This window comes from Pelobates fuscus, chromosome 2 (assembly GCF_036172605.1).
Source record: "Pelobates fuscus isolate aPelFus1 chromosome 2, aPelFus1.pri, whole genome shotgun sequence".
Lineage (NCBI taxonomy): Eukaryota > Metazoa > Chordata > Amphibia > Anura > Pelobatidae > Pelobates > Pelobates fuscus.
Genome location: NC_086318.1, coordinates 94,135,648 through 94,155,437, shown reverse-complemented (window position 1 = coordinate 94,155,437; position 19,790 = coordinate 94,135,648). Strand labels below are relative to the sequence as shown.

The 19,790-nt window shown below is 42.6% G+C and overlaps 1 protein-coding gene across 1 annotated transcript in view; it reads left to right on the top strand.

Annotated features, from left to right (window-relative positions):
• The first annotated feature begins 358 nt into the window (after positions 1-358).
• WWTR1 (WW domain containing transcription regulator 1) overlaps positions 359-19,790 on the top strand; it is an 80,044-nt gene continuing 60,612 nt past the window's right edge. The window contains exon 1 of the mRNA XM_063442470.1: positions 359-1,293. Within this exon, the coding sequence (XP_063298540.1) occupies positions 878-1,293 (416 nt within the window). The 5' untranslated portion in view covers positions 359-877. The remainder of the gene's footprint in view (positions 1,294-19,790) is intronic.

The following is a 19,790-nucleotide window of genomic DNA, read 5'->3' as shown; positions in this document are numbered from 1 at the left end:
TCGTAAATAAAGTTTTAAAAAAATTGTAGCTGAGGATTTGGTGTTAAAAATTTACTTTCATAAAAAGGAATGTCTCCATTAAAAACGAAATCCTCGCCATTTTCTTTAACCATTCCAGTGCTGATCTGGTGTTCAAAACACTTATTGCCACTCAAGATTGCAAATATCAAGCAATCAGCAGTGAGGGGGTTAAATATGTTGTTGTTTTTTTTCCCTAGAGCCAATTCCCTAGAGTTGGAGAGACTGTACAAAAAGCGATCTTCGGGCAGTCTCCTGCACGTTTTCACCCACACTTGTAACCCGAACTGTACGTGGGAGTGAAAGCCTGAGGCTCTTGCCCTGTAAGGTAAAGTCCCGGTCTGTGAGGAGGAGGTTCAGGAGGGCAGGGCAGGCTCCGGCTGTTGTGCTTCCTACGCACAGATTGCAGCTCATGCATAATTCAGGACAGAAGAAAAAAAAGTTTCTGCCCAGAGACGCCTCTCCCTGTCCCTTCCTGAGAGCTGCTAGCTTCTTGACTCTGTTTAAGGCGTCCAGAAGGCGCTCAGAGCCTGTGGACCAGGGATCTCAGACACCCCACGCAAGCAGGCTTTTTATTGGACATTCATTGCCCCTGGGAGCTGATCCAGGTCCGGGAGAGAAGACCTTTCCCTGGCTGACGTCACAATGCACTTCATTGGAACTTTCAGCCTATCAACGTTCTAATTGTTCTAGAAGACTGATTGTTATTATTAGGCTCCTCAAGCAACTTTTCCCAAGTTTCCTATTGATTATTTATTAGGTTCGTTGCGCAATCCACGCTTCCTTGGGCTCCTGTGTTGACATCAGGAGGTCTGAGCTGGTTTAGACACAGTCTGCTGCTGTGTTTCTGCTTGGGAAAATGAACTCCAATCAAGGCACAGATCTTCCTCCACCAGGGCATCAGTTCATCCATGTCACCCAGGATCTGGACACCGATTTGGAAGCTCTCTTTAATTCGGTGATGAACCCAAAGCCCAGTTCCTGGAGAAAGAAGATTCTTCCTGAGTCCTTCTTCATGGAACCCGATTCTGGATCCCATTCTAGACAGTCCAGCACCGATTCGGGAAGTCACCCCCCAAGGCTGGGAATCCAGCATTTCCGATCTCAGTCATCCCCTGCTTCATTTCAACTGGGAGTAAGTACCGGGTCTGCCCCGAGTCCGGCTCAGCAGCATGCTCACCTCCGCCAGCAATCGTATGATGTGACAGATGAGCTGCCCCTGCCACCCGGCTGGGAGATGGCATACACCCACACTGGGCAGAGATACTTCTTGAAGTAAGTGGGATTTGAATAGCTGGGTTCCCCTCCTTTATCTAAATCTGTTTTTAAGACCTGTGATAGCTACCAGCTTTCTCTGTTACTTTTGTGGACTGCCCCTTTCCTGATTCCCACTTTGATAATCTGACTGGCTGAGCAGCTTGTGAGTTGAAGACATAATATCACATCCTACATTAGCTTGCCCCTTTAACAGTCACTAGTTAGTAATGGAATGTTGTATCCTTTGCTGTCAGATGAGTTTACAATATACTAATGCCAGTTCCAGGCAGGTTTATCTGCAACATGATAAACCATTTACCTTCCACTCAGCTCAGCAGAAATGTGTGATTTTCTTTTTAACTCATTCAATAAAAGAAGAATGGCTTATGGCTGTTAAACATCTGGTATCCCTCAGCTGTTCATAGACCTACAATTCTTAGTATGTCCAACAATCACACTACAAGAAAGGAAGTTAATTTGGCTGGAGTTGAGCATAGTGGGAGTTGTAGTTCTATAACAACTGCAGAGCTAAATTGACTAAAGAGTCATATGCTTTATTAATCTCAACTTTCAACCCTGTATGTTATGAACCAGCTATATATTTAAATCACGTCTTCGGTGAAATTGTCATACTTACTGTAGATCTGTGAAAGAAATATGCACTTACGCAATCCTCTCGAGATAGTTTGTGTGTATATATGGAAGTGTATGGGAACAGCTTATTGCTGTAAATGGTTTCACTCTACATTTATAATGGCAATTCTGTTATGGGATACATAAAGTTAGCAGCATGCTGCCGAAAAAAAAGGTCTTGAAAAAGGTCTTGAAAGTATTGTGAATTCTTAAAATTGTACATTATTATACAATGTACATTTATTAATTAAATCAAGACATTTGGAAAACTGACCCAGAATTGTAAATTGTAGACTAAAATAGGAAAAATATCTGGTTTGGAGATATTACTCCACAATTTACAGTTTAGTAAATAAAGGGTGAAATGTATGGTGGCCGTCATGATTTATCAGTGTTTATGTGAGCACGTCTTTGTAATAAAGAGTTGTTGGAGGGCTTTATCACAGTTGTTGCATAACTAAGACTCCCATTATTATTATTATTTATATAACGCCAGCAAATTCCGTAGCGCTGTACAATGGGTGGACTAACAGACACGTAATTGTAATCAGACAAATGGACACTCAGGAACAGAGGGGTTAAGGGCCCTGCTCAATGACCTTACATGCTAGAGGGATGATGCTATGCCAGCCTTAAAGGACCTCTATAGGCACCAAGACCACTTCAGCTCAATGAAGCGGTCTGGGTGCCAGGTCCCTCTAGTGTTAACCCTGCACTGAGGGTTAATGCAGCCTCTAGTGGCTATCTAACTGACAGCCGCTAGAGGGGCTTCTCACAGTGAGAAGATGCTGGACGTCCATAGGAAAGCATTGAGTAATGCTTTCATATGGTCTGTTTGAATGCGCGCGCGGCTCTTGCCGCGCATGCCCATTCCGAGCTGACATCGGCAGGGGGTGGAGAGTTCCCCAGCACAGAGGGAGCCCGGCGCTGGAGAAAGGTAAGTGGCTGAAGGGATTTTAACCCCTTCAGCCCAGCGGGAGGGGGGCCCTGAGGGTGGGGGGGACCTAATGACCCTATAGTGCCAGTTTGTGCTCCTTTAAAGGGACACTCCAGACCCCTAAAGCGCTTTAGCTAGCTGAAAAACTTTATGTGTAAAGAGAGTGTGCCCTAGTTTTCATTTTGCCAAAAGTGCAGATTTCAATATAAATTGACACTTTTATAGAATGTAAGCTCGATTGAGCAGGGTCCTCTTCAACCTATTGTTCCCGTAAGTTTATTTGTAATTGTCCTATTTATAGTAAGATCCCCCTCTCATAATATTGTAAAGCGCTAAGGAATCTGTTGGCGCTATATAAATGGCAATAATAATAATAATAATAATAAAATAACCTGGTTACACTCCTAGGCTTTGTCTGGTTACTTCCTGGTTTGGTTAGCTCAGAGAAGCCAAACTCAAGAGTCAGGCAATTGATCAGAGCACCTGCCTTGCAAAAACATTTCATTGAGCTGAATTGGGAAGTCTTTGATCGGACAGCCACAGAATGTCTGGGTTTGGTTAGAAGGGGAGGTCTTGCAAAGGCAGGAGACAGAATAACTGCAGGTTTTGCAAGTTATTTTTAGATTTACACCTCAATGACAAAAAAAGCATAATTAATCACATGCAAGTTTTCATTTGGCGCATATCTACTAAACAGTGATTTTTTATTTATTTTGTATTTGGGCAGTGACGTGTCCCTTTAAGGCTTGTGCCATTCCTGTAATAAAATAATCCTGTATCCTTTTGAGAAATTGATGAAGATTACTGGAAGTGGGAATGAAATCAGCAAGCTATGCAGAACTAAGTCTAGACACTTGCACTAGATAGTTGCACTACAACATCATTGCTATCTGATGTCCTTTCAGGAACACAGATGTCTACATACCTGCCAAATACAGGGACAGTGTCTGATTTTGTCTCCTTTCATCATTGGCCTTCTGTCTTACTTTGGATTTTAACTGGGATTAAACTGTTCTTCCTGATTCTTATTTATTTATAAAACACCAGCATATCCTGCTTGGCCCTACCATGTCTCAGTGTCTCTTGTGTAAAACGGGTAGACATAACATGCAAAGGATTGGCCACTGCGCAACATTACTCACTAAGGAATAGAAAGCTATAATTAATATTGTTCATATACAGCAGCAAATTTCATGGTATTGTTCCTTGTGCAGTGAACAATAAAGTTACAGAGAAGTCGACGTACAGGGAGATACACAGCAATACTTTGGCATATACAGTGTAGGTATATATGTAGGTGCATAAAGGTGCATAGTATTGGATTGCCATGCAAGGGTTACTGGTCTATGTTTTACTTATCTATCTGAATGTTTTTCCTATTGTGATTTCAAGTTTGTGTGTTTCCCGTGTTAATGTTTCTTGTGCTACACAACAACAATCTTATAGTTCTTCCGGAAGGATTTCTCAAAGTTTATTCTCTAAGCATTGAATGAGGTGAATATACAAATATATTGCAAACTGTAAAGGAAAACTCCAAGCACCATGACCACTACTGTGTGCTGTAGTAGTTATGGTGCCACGTGCATGCCCTAATTTAAGGACTCAAACAGTTTAGCAATGGTTTCACTTCTTAGGTTGGTGCACAGGGCGCTGCTGCACACCTACCCTCTAATGGAAGCTGTTCCTTATCTCATTGGCTGAGTGTGGTTTGTGACAGCTCAATTGACACTCTCAGACCTGCAGAGCTTAGGTCAGGAGAGCTAATGGAATCTGCTGGTTAAGAACTACGTATGTGGAGTGGAGCCCAGGTAAGAAGTCAAACAGTTACTAAACAGTTTGAGTTCTTACATTGGTATGGACATCCGCACTTCTGGCACCATAACCACTATAATGTGTGGTAGTGGTTATGGTGCTTGGACTGTTGCTTAGAGGATGCATGATTGCAGGGTGATTGACTGTTGTATCCTTCATTGTAATGACGTACACCACCGTAAATGATGCTTTAATGGCACTATGATATTTTGAATGCAGCAACATTATAATGTCACTCTGTTGATGCATACCATTTTACTGTCAACAGTTTCAAAGTGAATAGAGTTTAATAATTTGCCCAACATGACCACTTTGAACATAATTTAGAAAGTTAGTTGTCATCCGTTTGTTTAGTGCATGACTACCCTAATAATATTGTACAGTGTGTCTACCCAGCCCCTGCTGAGGGTCAATTTGACTAGCGTATTGCTGAGAATATCTGAAGCTTGCCATTGCTTAGTAACCCTAGTACAGTACACTTGGGCCTACTTACTCAGCAGCAAATGATCTGCAAGTAGGTCTCTGTTTTCCTTTGAAAGGTCTGTGAATGTTTACATTAAACAGCTAAGAAAGTGAACTCTGTGGTGAGGTGAGACTGTGCAGATACCATGCTGCAAGTTTGATCTCAGCTCTTTACAACAGTAAACAAGCCACAGTATAACTGAGTTTTAGACCAATGACAATTAACACTTTCCTGCCTTCCTAACCATCTGTACATTACAAAAAGAAAAACAAGCTAATTGTATGGTTAAACAAACTAAATCTGTACATGTTCACTCTTTATAAATTCGTGTGGATTTTGTATACTCTTAGGTTAACTGTTAGGGGTTCATTCACTAATCAGGAATTCTGGTGATTTCACAAGGGAATTGATAATACTAAGCCAAGCTGGAAAATTGGCTGAGGTTCAGAATTGTTCATATTCTGCTTTTTTGATCTCAGTTGTGTAACTCCCTTCTCAAATTACTACAATTCCAGGTTTAGTGAATAGAAATGGTAAATTATGGGAAGAATCCCACCTCATGGAGAGGGAGAGGCCAACACCACCCTGCCAGTCAGTGCAGCTAACCCCACCCTCAAGAGTCAAAACATGGCTTCAGGGAATGTGGTTGTGTTGTGGAGGGAGGGGGACATGGCTGCGGGCAACATGGATGGACAGGGAGGGTCAACATAATGCTTTAATGATGCTATGCAAGACTCTTAAAATAGGTCCACCTTTTGTAAACAAATGACATCTGTATGCCCAAGGGACAAGGTATTTTCTTTTATCAAATATAGTGAATTTTAGGCTCTGAAATGCATGTCCCCCTACATGTGTAATACTATGTACATGATGATATTAAAAGTAATATCCCAGGACTTGATTCCACATAAATGCCTAGAACAATGCTAACCGTTAGATGGTGTCAAAAAAAACTCAAATATACTAACGTTTTATACTTTTCAGCAAGACAAATCCCATTTGCAACCATCTGACACAAGGAAAGGGTGCTGATAGGCTACATGCTTTTGTTGTCATAGTACCATATATATATGAATAAACTGCGAATTATACGCAAATAATTCCATCGTGAGCCACAAAATCAAATGTCTCAGGGACCCCATGGTGGCATTATTTTCCACTGCTTCACAGCTGTGCTTCTCTTACAGTACAGACTCTTTTCAAAAAAATATTATTTTTATATAATTTGGTTTAACAGCAGCTAATGGAAGTGAGGGCACCAACTGCATAAACTTATAATTTATTGAATGTTGCTTGCTTTATCTCCTTATCTGGACAAGATGTCATTTCTTTCTGACTATAATGCTATCAACAACAATAATCTTCTGTTCAAATCAGCCTATCGATAGATATACATCAGGGGAGGGCTAACAAGAGGCTAGAGGGGTAATTACCTCTTCTGCACTGATCTAAAAAAAAAAATTCTCTTTCTCTTCTTTCAATTACACGCATTGTGGGAGACTTATAAAAGTTTCTCTATTAGAAAAGGAGACAGAGTTCTGAATGTTAAACAATCACTATGGAGACCAGTAGTATCAGAAGAAACATTCCAATAATTTCCATGGTAACTTCCCCATATTTAAAACGTTCAACCCTTTTCTAGTTGTTAATGTTTTAAACCTTGACCATTTCACAATGCCATCCTCAAATGGCAGAATAATAGAATTTCAATCATTAGTGTGTAATTAAAGGGACACTGTAGGCACCCAGACCAGTTTAGCTAATTGAAGTAGTCTGGGTGCTGTGACCCTTTTGCACTTCCAGAGAGCTGCAATGTTTACAGTACAGCTCTAAGTCTGCCCTCTGTGGCTGTCTACCAGACAGCCACTGGGGGCGCTTCCGGAATTCAAACCGTGCATGCGCATTAGGTCTCCCCTGCTGGCTGACGGAAGAGTGTGGGCGGAACCTTATCCAGCGCAGAGGAACATCGGTGCTGGATTCAGGTAAGTGGCCTTCAGCCCCACGGGAGGGGGGGGGGGGGCGCGATCCCACAATCAATATCCTTTTTTTTTTTACAGGGAGTGCAGAATTATTAGGCAAGTTGTATTTTTGAGGATTAATTTTATTATTGAACAACAACCATGTTCTCAATGAACCCAAAAAACTCATTAATATCAAAGCTGAATATTTTTGGAAGTAGTTTTTAGTTTGTTTTTAGTTTTAGCTATTTTAGGGGGATATCTGTGTGTGCAGGTGACTATTACTGTGCATAATTATTAGGCAACTTAACAAAAAACAAATATATACCCATTTCAATTATTTATTTTTTACCAGTGAAACCAATATAACATCTCAACATTCACAAATATACATTTCTGACATTCAAAAACATAACAAAAACAAATCAGTGACCAATATAGCCACCTTTCTTTGCAAGGACACTCAAAAGCTAGCCATCCATGGATTCTGTCAGTGTTTTGATCTGTTCACCATCAACATTGCGTGCAGCAGCAACCACAGCCTCCCAGACACTGTTCAGATAGGTGTACTGTTTTCCCTCCTTGTAAATCTCACATTTGATGATGGACCACAGGTTCTCAATGGGGTTCAGATCAGGTGAACAAGGAGGCCATGTCATTAGATTTTCTTCTTTTATACCCTTTCTTGCCAGCCACGCTGTGGAGTACTTGGACGCGTGTGATGGAGCATTGTCCTGCATGAAAATCATGTTTTTCTTGAAGGATGCAGACTTCTTCCTGTACCACTGCTTGAAGAAGGTGTCTTCCAGAAACTGGGAGTTGAGCTTGACTCCATCCTCAACCGAAAAGGCCCCACAAGCTCATCTTTGATGATACCAGCCCAAACCAGTACTCCTCCTCCACCTTGCTGGCGTTTGAGTCGGACTGGAGCTCTCTGCCCTTTACCAATCCATCCATCTGGCCCATCAAGACTCACTCTCATTTCATCAGTCCATAAAACCTTAGAAAAATCAGTCTTGAGATATTTCTTGGCCCAGTCTTGACGTTTCAGCTTGTGTGTCTTGTTCAGTGGTGGTCGTCTTTCAGCCTTTCTTACCTTGGCCATGTCTCTGAGTATTGCACACCTTGTGCTTTTGGGCACTCCAGTGATGTTGCAGCTCTGAAATATGGCCAAACTGGTGGCAAGTGGCATCTTGGCAGCTGCACGCTTGACTTTTCTCAGTTCATGGGCAGTTATTTTGCGCCTTGGTGTTTCCACACGCTTCTTGCGACCCTGTTGACTATTTTGAATGAAACGCTTGATTGTTCGATGATCACGCTTCAGAAGCTTTGCAATTTTAAGAGTACTGCATCCCTCTGCAAGATATCTCACTATTTTTGACTTTTCTGAGCCTGTCAAGTCCTTCTTTTGACCCATTTTGCCAAAGGAAAGGAAGTTGCCTAATAATTATGCACACCTGATATAGGGTGTTGATGTCATTAGACCACACCCCTTCTCATTACAGAGATGCACATCACCTAATATACTTAATTGGTAGTAGGCTTTCGACCCTATACAGCTTGGTGTAAGACAACCTGCATAAAGAGGATGATGTGGTCAAAATACTAATTTGCCTAATAATTCTGCACTCCCTGTAGAGACCTATAGTGCAAGAAAAACAGGTTTGTTTTCCTGGCACTATAGGATCCCTTTAATTAACATATTCTTGTGTCTTCTAGCCTATTGTGACCTGTCTACCCAACCTGCTACAGTGTAACTACTGTTTTGGAAGACGATTGTATTGTGTAAGCTGATATATTATCATCATACATTTTGTTTTTTTATGGCATTATTTGAAGGGTCACAAAGTCAACCCTTTTGTAAGTTGTGGATTTTTCAGTAGCAGTTAATGTACCATTGTTTTCTTTACGCTGATGTAATTTTAGATTGAGATCTTTTTTTGTGTCCATTATGAGAAAGAAATGCATTTAACAAAATATGAATGCTATTAATAAGAAAATGAATAATAATATCTTATGCCGATAGTGTTAACATACACATGTAGACATTGTTACTGAAACCTCCCCACATTACCGCATTAGGTTAAAGGGAAAACCTCACTTTCAAGGATTTTTCATTTTGTGACTTTTCATCTTGGCTCCCTGTCAATCATTGTTATAAGCTCTGCCCTTTTCTGTTATTAAATGTAGTTTAAGTGGAGGAGTATATGCTGTGTATGTCCAGGCTCAAGGATGTGGATTTTATATCACCCGACACCCTGGACATGCAGTTCCTGGCCCCGGGTGAACAGTTTTTCTATACTTTTTTTTCCTGCTACGGACAAGCGTGCGGCTGTAGGGGGAATGTATTGGTGGAGTGGAAGGACTGTCTGCTGTGCCTATAACTTAACTTGTAATGTTTGAGTAAAAAACAGTATACTTGCTCCAGAAATAAATTCTTATACTCTGCAAGAGAAAAAAAGAAGTAGAATTTGACTTGGTAATACATGCTGTGAATGTTATTTTAATTTCTGTCTCCAGGTGATGGATTGCTCCTAGAGCCCCAGTCTCAGACAAACAACTTGAGCCAGTTGTATGAAGTTGATAGGCAGAATAGTGCCTTAGTAATGGTCTAATAATCTCAGCTGTAAACAGTCTTTGTGCTCCCAGTGTTGAAATGGGGGGAAGGGAGGGAGAGATAGCGTGGGGTGAAAATCTTTGTACGCAGACTGTAAATTCATTAATCACTTGGGGAAAGTTTAAGGAAAGCAAATAATTACACAGACAGAGTGTTCTTGGTCCAGCCATTTTGTAGCCCAGGGCTGGGCTTTATGTCTTCCAGCAGCACTTCAGTGATTTCTAAGTTGTCTTTAAAGGAACACTATAGCATTAGCATAGCGCTAAAGAATTTGCTGGCGCTATATAAATAACAAAATAATATTAATAAATATGAAGAATTAGGAATACACACATGTATTCCTTATGCTATAATTTACTACTCACCCTTTAGATTTATGGGCCCCCTTTGCAAGGGTTACAATAGCTTTTTACACCTTCCATCCTGCTGGTTACCACTTGTTACCATGCTGCTGGTCCTTCCTCTTTGGCTGAGATTATCAGTATTGATGATCTCAACCATTCCAATGCTCCCCCATAGAGAATGCATCTCTATTGGGAGTGTTCAATGTTTTCACACATAGCATAGAGATGCTGAACATAGGTCATGTAAAAATTGCAGGACGTTGTCCAGGAAGTCCCCCTAGTGGCTATATGAGTGACAGCCACTCAAGGAGGCCTGTAAAAGGGGTGTCGACTACAACAGTATCCCCTACATTAAAGATTAGTGGTTCTGGTCACTATGTTGTTCAATTAAATAAAGTATTTAAGTGATGTAGAATTGTTTAAGCAACTTGGCCTTGCTTAACATCATAAAAAATTGCATGTCAACTCATACTAAAGTTGGGCCATTGTATAATATCCAAACTTGGTATGAGTTGTCATGATAATGCAGAGATATTAACCTCGGCCTTAGCATATCACCTCAGGCCAGAAGCAGTGACCATGGGTGCCTGACAGAGCCAGGTATCAGGGGACACTTGCGTTTAGTGTCCATTTAAGGAGGGAAGGAAGCATTATAGGGAGCTATAGTGCCAAGAAAAAAAAAAAGCTTTGTTTTCCTGACACTATAGTTTCACATTAAGACCAGAAACTCCATTCTGTCTGCAAGAACTCCATTTCTGACTGCCAGACATGGAGGGATATACCTGTGTGTGCAGGCATCAGCACCCAAATTATAGACAGCATAATTTACTGGTTAATGTACAATGGAGAGTTCAGCTATTCTCATCTGTTTCCAGATTACATTGCCCGATTACATCTCTTACATCTTCTACATCTTCAGGTGAGAATAAATATATATATGTATGTATATATATATATATATATAATTGTGGGTGGCAGGTCCCCTTTAAGGGCACAGTGTTCCCTGGACACCAAGTTGACTTGCCCATGCAATTTAATATTTACACTCCCAGTGAATGGTATTTATCTGTGTAGTGTAACAAGGAAATATCATCCTTGTCCAAAAATAAATACTTAAATCACTGTTTTTTTTTTTAAATATAACTCAATGAAAACATGCACACTTGTAATTTTTCAACCAGGAAGTAATAGGATTGGTTGTCTGATTGACAGACAAAGAGAGATGTAACAAGGTTAATTTATACAGGTGCCAACTCCTACTGAAAGCTGCACTTTTTGTAAAATAAAAATAAGAGAACACACTCTTAGCACATTAAACTCATATGACTCAGGTTTGTTGAATAGAAATGCAGGGAAGGGAGAGGCAATTGTCCCAGAGTGGTCTTTCTATAAATACATCAAAATTCACATCAGGGGTCGACTGACAACTGTAATACACAGTTGGTAAGGCTTCTCTGATTTTAACAGCCTTATGTTTGATGTGGAGATTATTGGAATGCAGAAAAGCTTCTCTTCATGTTAACAAATGCTGTTTCTACAAAGCAACAGGCTACAAAATGAAGGGCAGGGGTCTATCGGTATTTCATGTGATATCTTCACATCATGGTTTCCGTAACGTCAATAATGGTTGGGGAACTCTCGTTATGAGACTTATTATAGCTGAAACCTATCACTCTCAAATGTGTGTTGAGTCCTGGTTTTTAAAATGTATGCCAACGTAGCTTTTTCAACTTGACTATAATGGCCTTCAATTTTCCAGTGAATTGTCAGCTTAACTCTAAACAGTGCACTGTACAATATAAAATTTATATCATTGTGCAAAACAGTAGTTCATTAATCATAGTGGAATCTCTAAAGGACAGCTTTGATTAGGTGGATGATTTTTCTTATGTTGCATTTGAATGATTACTACTACATACTACAGGTTTTCATTTGCTACCCCATCAGCATGTTTAAATAATATCTGTTCAGGAAAACTTGGTGGATTTGTCGAATCAGGCAAAGGTTTCATGATTTATGGATTATCATTTATCTTACCTATGATATAAGCAGGTCTCTTTGGTGTTTTTGAAGCATTATACTAGCCTACAATCTAGCTATTGTGGGCATCACCTAATGTAGATTGGTTTAAGTGCTCAAGATTATATGTTTGTTATACTGTATATATGGAGTTCAAGTCTTACTTACTTTTGCACCACAAACCTTATCAAATAACAAAACTGAAGTGGAATAGATAATATTTGCATAATTATTTTTTTATTTATCAAATGAAACATTTGCACCATCCCACAATCAATATCTTTTTTTTGCCTGTGAATGTGATGCAAACAACAATAAACTTGCCCGTGAAAAGCCTTAAAAAATTGAATTTGAAGTTCATGACTGACATGGTCAGCAGTGTGCATAGAGAATCCATTGTTTCTTGTGTTTGTCTCTTGCTTACATTTTAATAATTATTGAGTTGCTGCTGATTATTAACTGAGATTATGTTTAACATTGGGAAAAAAACTGCATTCCTGAGCTATGGAGGACAACATGATACTGGCACTCACCGTCATGAATTGGCAGGACATGTAGAGCTATTTCTATGGAAAGTCACTTTGCTTGGCACATGTTAACCTTTTGATTGCCAGAGGCACTGAATTCACACAGGCATCTCCTAGCTTTAAAGATTTTTTTTCTCACCTGTCTGGCACTGAGACTAGGGACTATTGATTCTTCTGTTTTGAAGACCTGTGTGTTGTAGATCAGATGTATTTGCTCAAGAACATGGATCTGTATGCTAGGCATAATAATAATATTAGAACTGAAAATGGATTAGAAAGAGATCTGCAGAGTGAGGTCTACCAGTCACTTTGTCATTGTGATGGTTATTAAAAGAACATGTCTTTCAAGAGTCCTTTATAACCATCATAAAATAGGATTTGAACACATATCAGGGGTAGTCAGTATTTCGTTTTGTATTCATTCTAGCATGCAGAGCATGACAAAATGTGAAAAAAAAACATGCAAAATTCTGGTGGCATGTCATGGGAAAAGGGCTGCAGTGAATTCTAGCAAAGGTGTTGTCAGTATTGCTGGACATGCATCATGGGAGAGGTAGTCTACAGGATTATAAAACTGGAGAGTTTACATACCCTCAAACATTGTGGTAATGGGCTTTAAAAAAAAATAAAAAAATAATGGTTTCAAAATAGGTGTTTTCAAACATTATGCAATAAACATCTTTATCAGTCTTAGATTATATATATATATATATATATATGTATAAATATATATATATATATATACACACACATATATATATATATATATACATTAAACAGGAAGTATTGCTAAACAAAAAAGTAGGTTGTAAATCTAGGCCAGATAGAAATTCATAAAAAATATGCCTGAGGTTGAACAGGACATTCTGTGCTCCATCTTAGCAAATTATTTTAGCAAACAACTTGAATTCCTCAAGTCTCAATGACTTGCTTTTTAGTCAGTAGACCCATTTGACTCCAAAGCGGTCTCAAAGTTGCCTATTACAACTGACTCATTTCAAGGCGGGTATAACTTGAACGAAAGTAGACTTGCTATACAAGTATAGCCAGTCAACTAGTCACAAAGCACCAGCGGATAATGTACTCCTTAGACCGAGTTAGTGGTTTATTTATGGGACATCACGCATTTCTGATGCCCCAACCTGCACCCCTATACAGTGAAAAGGCTGGCTGGAGCATTATATTGTCTGAGGACAAACCTAAAAGACACACTGTCCTGTGTGTACCTTCCTAACTTCTCACTATATATATGTAGAATAATAGACTAATGGCCTTCCACATATTCAGGTTTGTACAGTTCTTGCCAGGGGCCATGGGTGTTGCCAAGGTATTAGTTAATCCCTCTGGCATAGAATCAAGAAGACTGGGTACTGTGCCCTATGGACGCCAGGTATGTTTTCAAACTGCCTGCAGTTTGATTACTTACCCTGTGAGGGGGCCAGGGCGCTCATGACTCCATAACCACTACAGTGAGTTGTAGTGGTGATGGTGCTTGTTAATTTCCTTTAATTGACAATGCTGACATTTGAATATTAGCGGAAGCTGGGATGGGGGACATTTTTTACTTGGAGACGTTTAGAAATTTTTTAAGAGGAATTGCCAAAGCAGTCCTAACAGCCTGCGATCATGGTAACGTTGTCTTACATCCTACAGAGATTTTTTCAGTATGTGAATCTTGATGACTGCTAGAGTTCTATTTTGGTATTGACAGTAAACTTGCTGTATACTGAGGGGCCATAACCGTCCTAGGGTAACGTGTTGTAACTTGATTCCTGCAGCTGAATTTACAGTCCCAGATTGCATTTTCTAAAGCTGCAGGGAAATGCCTGGTTTAACAAAGTGTGCTTTGTGCTATAAAAACATATTTCACCCAGAAAAGAAGAATGCTTTTTTAGGACATGACATACAAAAGTGAAGTTTTATTTTCTTTTTCACTCTGTTTCTTTCACATAGGAAGCCCTCAACATGTTATGTAGTTTAACCTGTCAAGTTGGTTTTTTATTTATTTGCTAGAACAAAGTATTGGTTGCAGCTCATGTGCTCAGAGTTCATATTGTTATGTACTTAAAGGACCACTATAGTGGCAGGAAAACATACTCGTTTTCCTGGCACTATAGTGCCCTCAGGGACCCCCTCCTGCCCTGCTCTGGGGAGAGGAAAGGGTTAAAACTTACCTTTATTCCAGCGCCGGGCGGGGAGCTCTCCTCCTCCGTCTCCTCTCCGCCTCCGATCCTCCCTTTCGAATGAATGCGCATGCGCGGCAAGAGCTGCGCGCGCATTCAGCCGGTTGCATAGGAAAGCATTTACAATGCTTTCCTATGGACGCTTGCGTGCTCTCACTGTGATTTTCACAGTGAGAATCACGCAAGCGCCTCTAGCGGCTGTCAATGAGACAGCCACTAGAGGATTTAGAGGCTGGCTTAACCCTTTATAAAAAACCCTTTATAAAAAAAGGTTAGACCTAGCTGGACCAGGCACCCAGACCACTTCATTAAGCTGAAGTGGTCTGGGTGCCTAGAGTGGTCCTTTAAGGGTTTATACACTAAATAAGTGATCATAGAGAATAGGAAAAATAACAACTCTTTTTCCAAAATTGCAATACCCTTCTAAAACTTCCACAATTGGCATGTGTGTGTGTGTATGGTGTGTATGTACACTCCATATACACATAGTTTATTGTTAAAGCATCTGTTTTTCTCTGTGTTTTGAAGTGTGTGTGAACTTTATGGTTTACCATTTCCCTTCCCCCAAGTGCCTGCTAAAGCGTTATGAATGACTTGACAGTCTCAGTGTTTAAGTAATAATTACTTACCATCCAATATAGCCAATGCAGTTAGTTGCGGAAACTGGAGTTCTAATGCAGCACTGTCTTTGCACTACTAAACCAATGCATAGATAACATTTCATCAAGGTGTTCATACAAAGAGTAATGACCGCAGTTTAGCCTATATTTAATGTTGTTGATCCTGACAATATTGGTGCATAGTTGAGCATGATAGGACGTGTGACAGCTAAGTAAATAACAGGTGTAGAATTGATGAATCGCTAGATGGATGCCTGATGAACTTTGAGGAAAGTATAGGACATCATGGTAACACAGGCTGCTTGACTCGTAGAGTATGTAGCCTTCTGCTGCCAATCTTTTATCTTGAATGTTGAATCGATGATCTGCATTACGAGATCATCTGCCCATTACACACCTAGGTGTAAGATCTTAGAACACGACTTGAGCAAGGCGCTCTTTGCCTAGGCTAAAAACACAACGTGGGACCCTGCCATACAGAGGGGCTTTCCTTTGGATGAAGGTCTTCAAACATATGACTACAGACTAAATGAAGCTCTAGTAACAGATGGACTGATATGTCATATCCCACATCTAACGCAGGGAGTGGTCGGGTTCATCACTTAATCCTAAACTGACATAGAAAGGTTACATTGTTTTATAACATATTGCATGTTCTGCCACCAGTTTTTTGTGACACATTTCCTGTTTAACAATTTTGAATGTTTGATTTGAATCACAAGAGTCATTATTTATTGATGTATTACTTGCATGTATAAAGTGCCAACATATTCCGTAGCAATGTACAGTAAGGTTCAATCAATAAAGTTGCTTGGTGTATCCAACACCTGATATAATAATGATAATCATCAGAAGGATACAGGTGAATTTGACTAGTTTCCAGGTATGTTCTTGGATTTTTGAATGGAGTTATGGCACAGGTTTATGTATTACGATATCATTACCAGTAAAATAATGGGGGTTTTCAGAGACTCTGATTGATGTCATTGTGTGAGTCATGCTTGAACGTCATGATGGCTACCCCCAATATTGCAATGTTCTTTTATTTATATGCAATAGCATGTGTTAACCTTTTTACTTGTACTGTGTCATTTTCATCAGGACACACATTGTATTGGAGGAGGAAAAACTGAAACAATGATTTTGCTTCCTTCTTTCAAGCTATCTTAAAGGGACTCTATAGTCACCATATAAAAGCAAGAAAGACAGGTCCCCCAGCCTTCCTTCTTGCTTTTATATGAACTTTCATTCATTAAAAAAAAAAAAATCGGTGTTTTTATATTAAAAACTTACCTCCGTTCCAGCGCCGAGCTCCCCGCTAGGCCGCGCCCCCTTTTTCGTCAAAATGACGAAATCGCGGGGCCCAATGGGACGGCTTCGCGCTGGACCAATCGCGTTCTTCATAGAGCGGCATTGAATGCCGCCCTATGAAGAACCTGAGCGCTTTACCGCGCATGTGCGCGGAATGCGCGTTCGCGAGCTGAGCTGTCTGACTGACAGCTCAGCTCGCTTTCTAAAATTATCAATAATAATTTAGGGCCCCCACCCGCCCTGTGCGGCGGGTGGGGGCCCTAAAATTATAAATGGGGGGGGGACCTACTGTCCCCCCCCCGGCCCCCACCCCTGTGCGGCGGGTGGGGGCCCTAAAATTATCAATGAGGGGGGGACCTACTGTCCCCCCCCGGCCCCCACCCCTGTGCGGCGGGTGGGGGCCCTAAAATTATCAATGAGGGGGGGGACCTACTGTCCCCCCCCGGCCCCCACCCCTGTGCGGCGGGTGGGGGCCCTAAAATTATCAATGAGGGGGGGGACCTACTGTCCCCCCCCCCGGCCCCCACCCCTGAGCGGCGGGTGGGGGCCCTACAATGATCAATAAGGGGGGGGACCTACTGCCCCCCCCCGGCCCCCACCCCTGAGCGGCGGGTGGGGGCCCTAAAATGATCAGTAAGGGGGGGGGACCTACTGCCCCCCCCCCGGCCCCCACCCCTGAGCGGCGGGTGGGGGCCCTAAAATGATCAGTAAGGGGGGGGGACCTACTGTCCCCCCCCGGCCCCCACCCCTGTGCGGCGGGTGGGGGCCCTAAAATGATCAATAAGGGGGGGGACCTACTGTCCCCCCCCCCGGCCCCCACCCCTGAGCGGCGGGTGGGGGCCCTAAAATGATCAATAGGGGGGGGACCTACTGTCCCCCCCCCCGGCCCCCACCCCTGAGCGGCGGGTGGGGGCCCTAAAATGATCAATAAGGGGGGGGACCTACTGTCCCCCCCCCGGCCCCCACCCCTGAGCGGCGGGTGGGGGCCCTAAAATGATCAATAAGGGGGGGGACCTACTGTCCCCCCCCCGGCCCCCACCCCTGAGCGGCGGGTGGGGGCCCTAAAATTATCAATAAGGGGGGGGGACCTATTGTCCCCCCCCGGCCCCCACCCCTGAGCGGTGGGTGGGGGCCCTAAATACAAAGGGGGGGGGGGACCCTAGTTAACCCTCCCCCCCCCAAAAAAAAATATCTCCCTACCTACCCCCCTCACCCTAAAAATAATGAGGGGGGACCATTAACTAAAAACCTGTAAAAAAATGAGATAAAATCAACTTACCATTCGATGTTTTCTTTCTTCTAAAATCTTCTTTCTTCAGCCCCAAAAAAGGCCAAATAAAAATCCATAATAACCGACGCAATTAAAAAAAAAAAAAAAAAAAACCGAGCGCAAAAAAAAATAATCCATCTTCACCCATGGAGGGCTCCGCGCAGACTGAGCTCCGCAGGGCGGGGGAAGGCTTATAAAGCCTTGCCCCGCCCTGCAATTATGCTAAGAACACTCTGATTGGTGGGTTTAAGCCAATCAGAGTGCTCTTTGTCATTTTACAAGCGTGGGAAAGTTCTTTGGAATTTTCCCACGCTTGTAAAATGACACAGAGCACTGTGATTGGATGGATTTCAAGCCATCCAATCACAGTGCTCTGTGTCATTTTACAAGCGTGGGAAAGTTCTTTGGAATTTTCCCACGCTTGTAAAATGACACAGAGCAATGTGATTGGATGGCTTGAAATCCATCCAATCACAGTGCTCTGTGTCATTTTACAAGCGTGGGAAAATTCCAAAGAACTTTCCCACGCTTGTAAAATGACAAAGAGCACTGTGATTGGATGGATTTCAAGCCATCCAATCACAGTGCTCTGTGTCATTTTACAAGCGTGGGAAAATTCCAAAGAACTTTCCCACGCTTGTAAAATGACAAAGAGCACTGTGATTGGATGGATTTCAAGCCATCCAATCACATTGCTCTGTGTCATTTTACAAGCGTGGGAAAATTCCAAAGAACTTTCCCACGCTTGTAAAATGACAAAGAGCACTCTGATTGGCTTAAACCCACCAATCAGAGTGTTCTTAGCCTAATTGCAGGGCGGGGCAAGGCTTTATAAGCCTTCCCCCGCCCTGCGGAGCTCAGTCTGCGCGGAGCCCTCCATGGGTGAAGATGGATTATTTTTTTTGCGCTCGGGTTTTTTTTTTTTTTTTTTTATTGCGTCGGTTATTATGGATTTTTATTTGGCCTTTTTTGGGGCTGAAGAAAGAAGATTTTAGAAGAAAGAAAACATCAAATGGTAAGTTGATTTTATCTCATTTTTTTACAGGTTTTTAGTTAATGGTCCCCCCTCATTATTTTTAGGGTGAGGGGGGTAGGTAGGGAGATAAGTTTTTTTTTTTTGTGGGGGGGGGGGGGGGGTTAACTAGGGTCCCCACCCCCTTTGTATTTAGGGCCCCCACCCGCCGCACAGGGGTGGGGGCCGGGGGGGGACAGTAGGTCCCCCCCCTATTGTGAATTTTAGGGCCCCCACCCACCGCTCAGGGGTGGGGGCCGGGGGGGGGGGGCAGTAGGTCCCCCCCCTTATTGTGAATTTTAGGGCCCCCACCCGCCGCACAGGGGTGGGGGCCGGGGGGGGACAGTAGGTCCCCCCCCTATTGTGAATTTTAGGGCCCCCACCCACCGCTCAGGGGTGGGGGCCGGGGGGGGGGGCAGTAGGTCCCCCCCCTTATTGTGAATTTTAGGGCCCCCACCCGCCGCACAGGGGTGGGGGCCGGGGGGGGACAGTAGGTCCCCCCCTTATTGTGAATTTTAGGGCCCCCACCCGCCGCACAGGGGTGGGGGCCGGGGGGGGACAGTAGGTCCCCCCCTATTGTGAATTTTAGGGCCCCCACCCACCGCTCAGGGGTGGGGGCCGGGGGGGGGGCAGTAGGTCCCCCCCCTTATTGTGAATTTTAGGGCCCCCACCCGCCGCACAGGGGTGGGGGCCGGGGGGGGGGGCAGTATGTCCCCCCCTTATTTTTTATTTTAAGGCCCCCACCCACCGCACAGGGGTGGGGGCCGGGGGGGGGACAATAGGTCCCCCCTTATTGATAATTTTAGTGC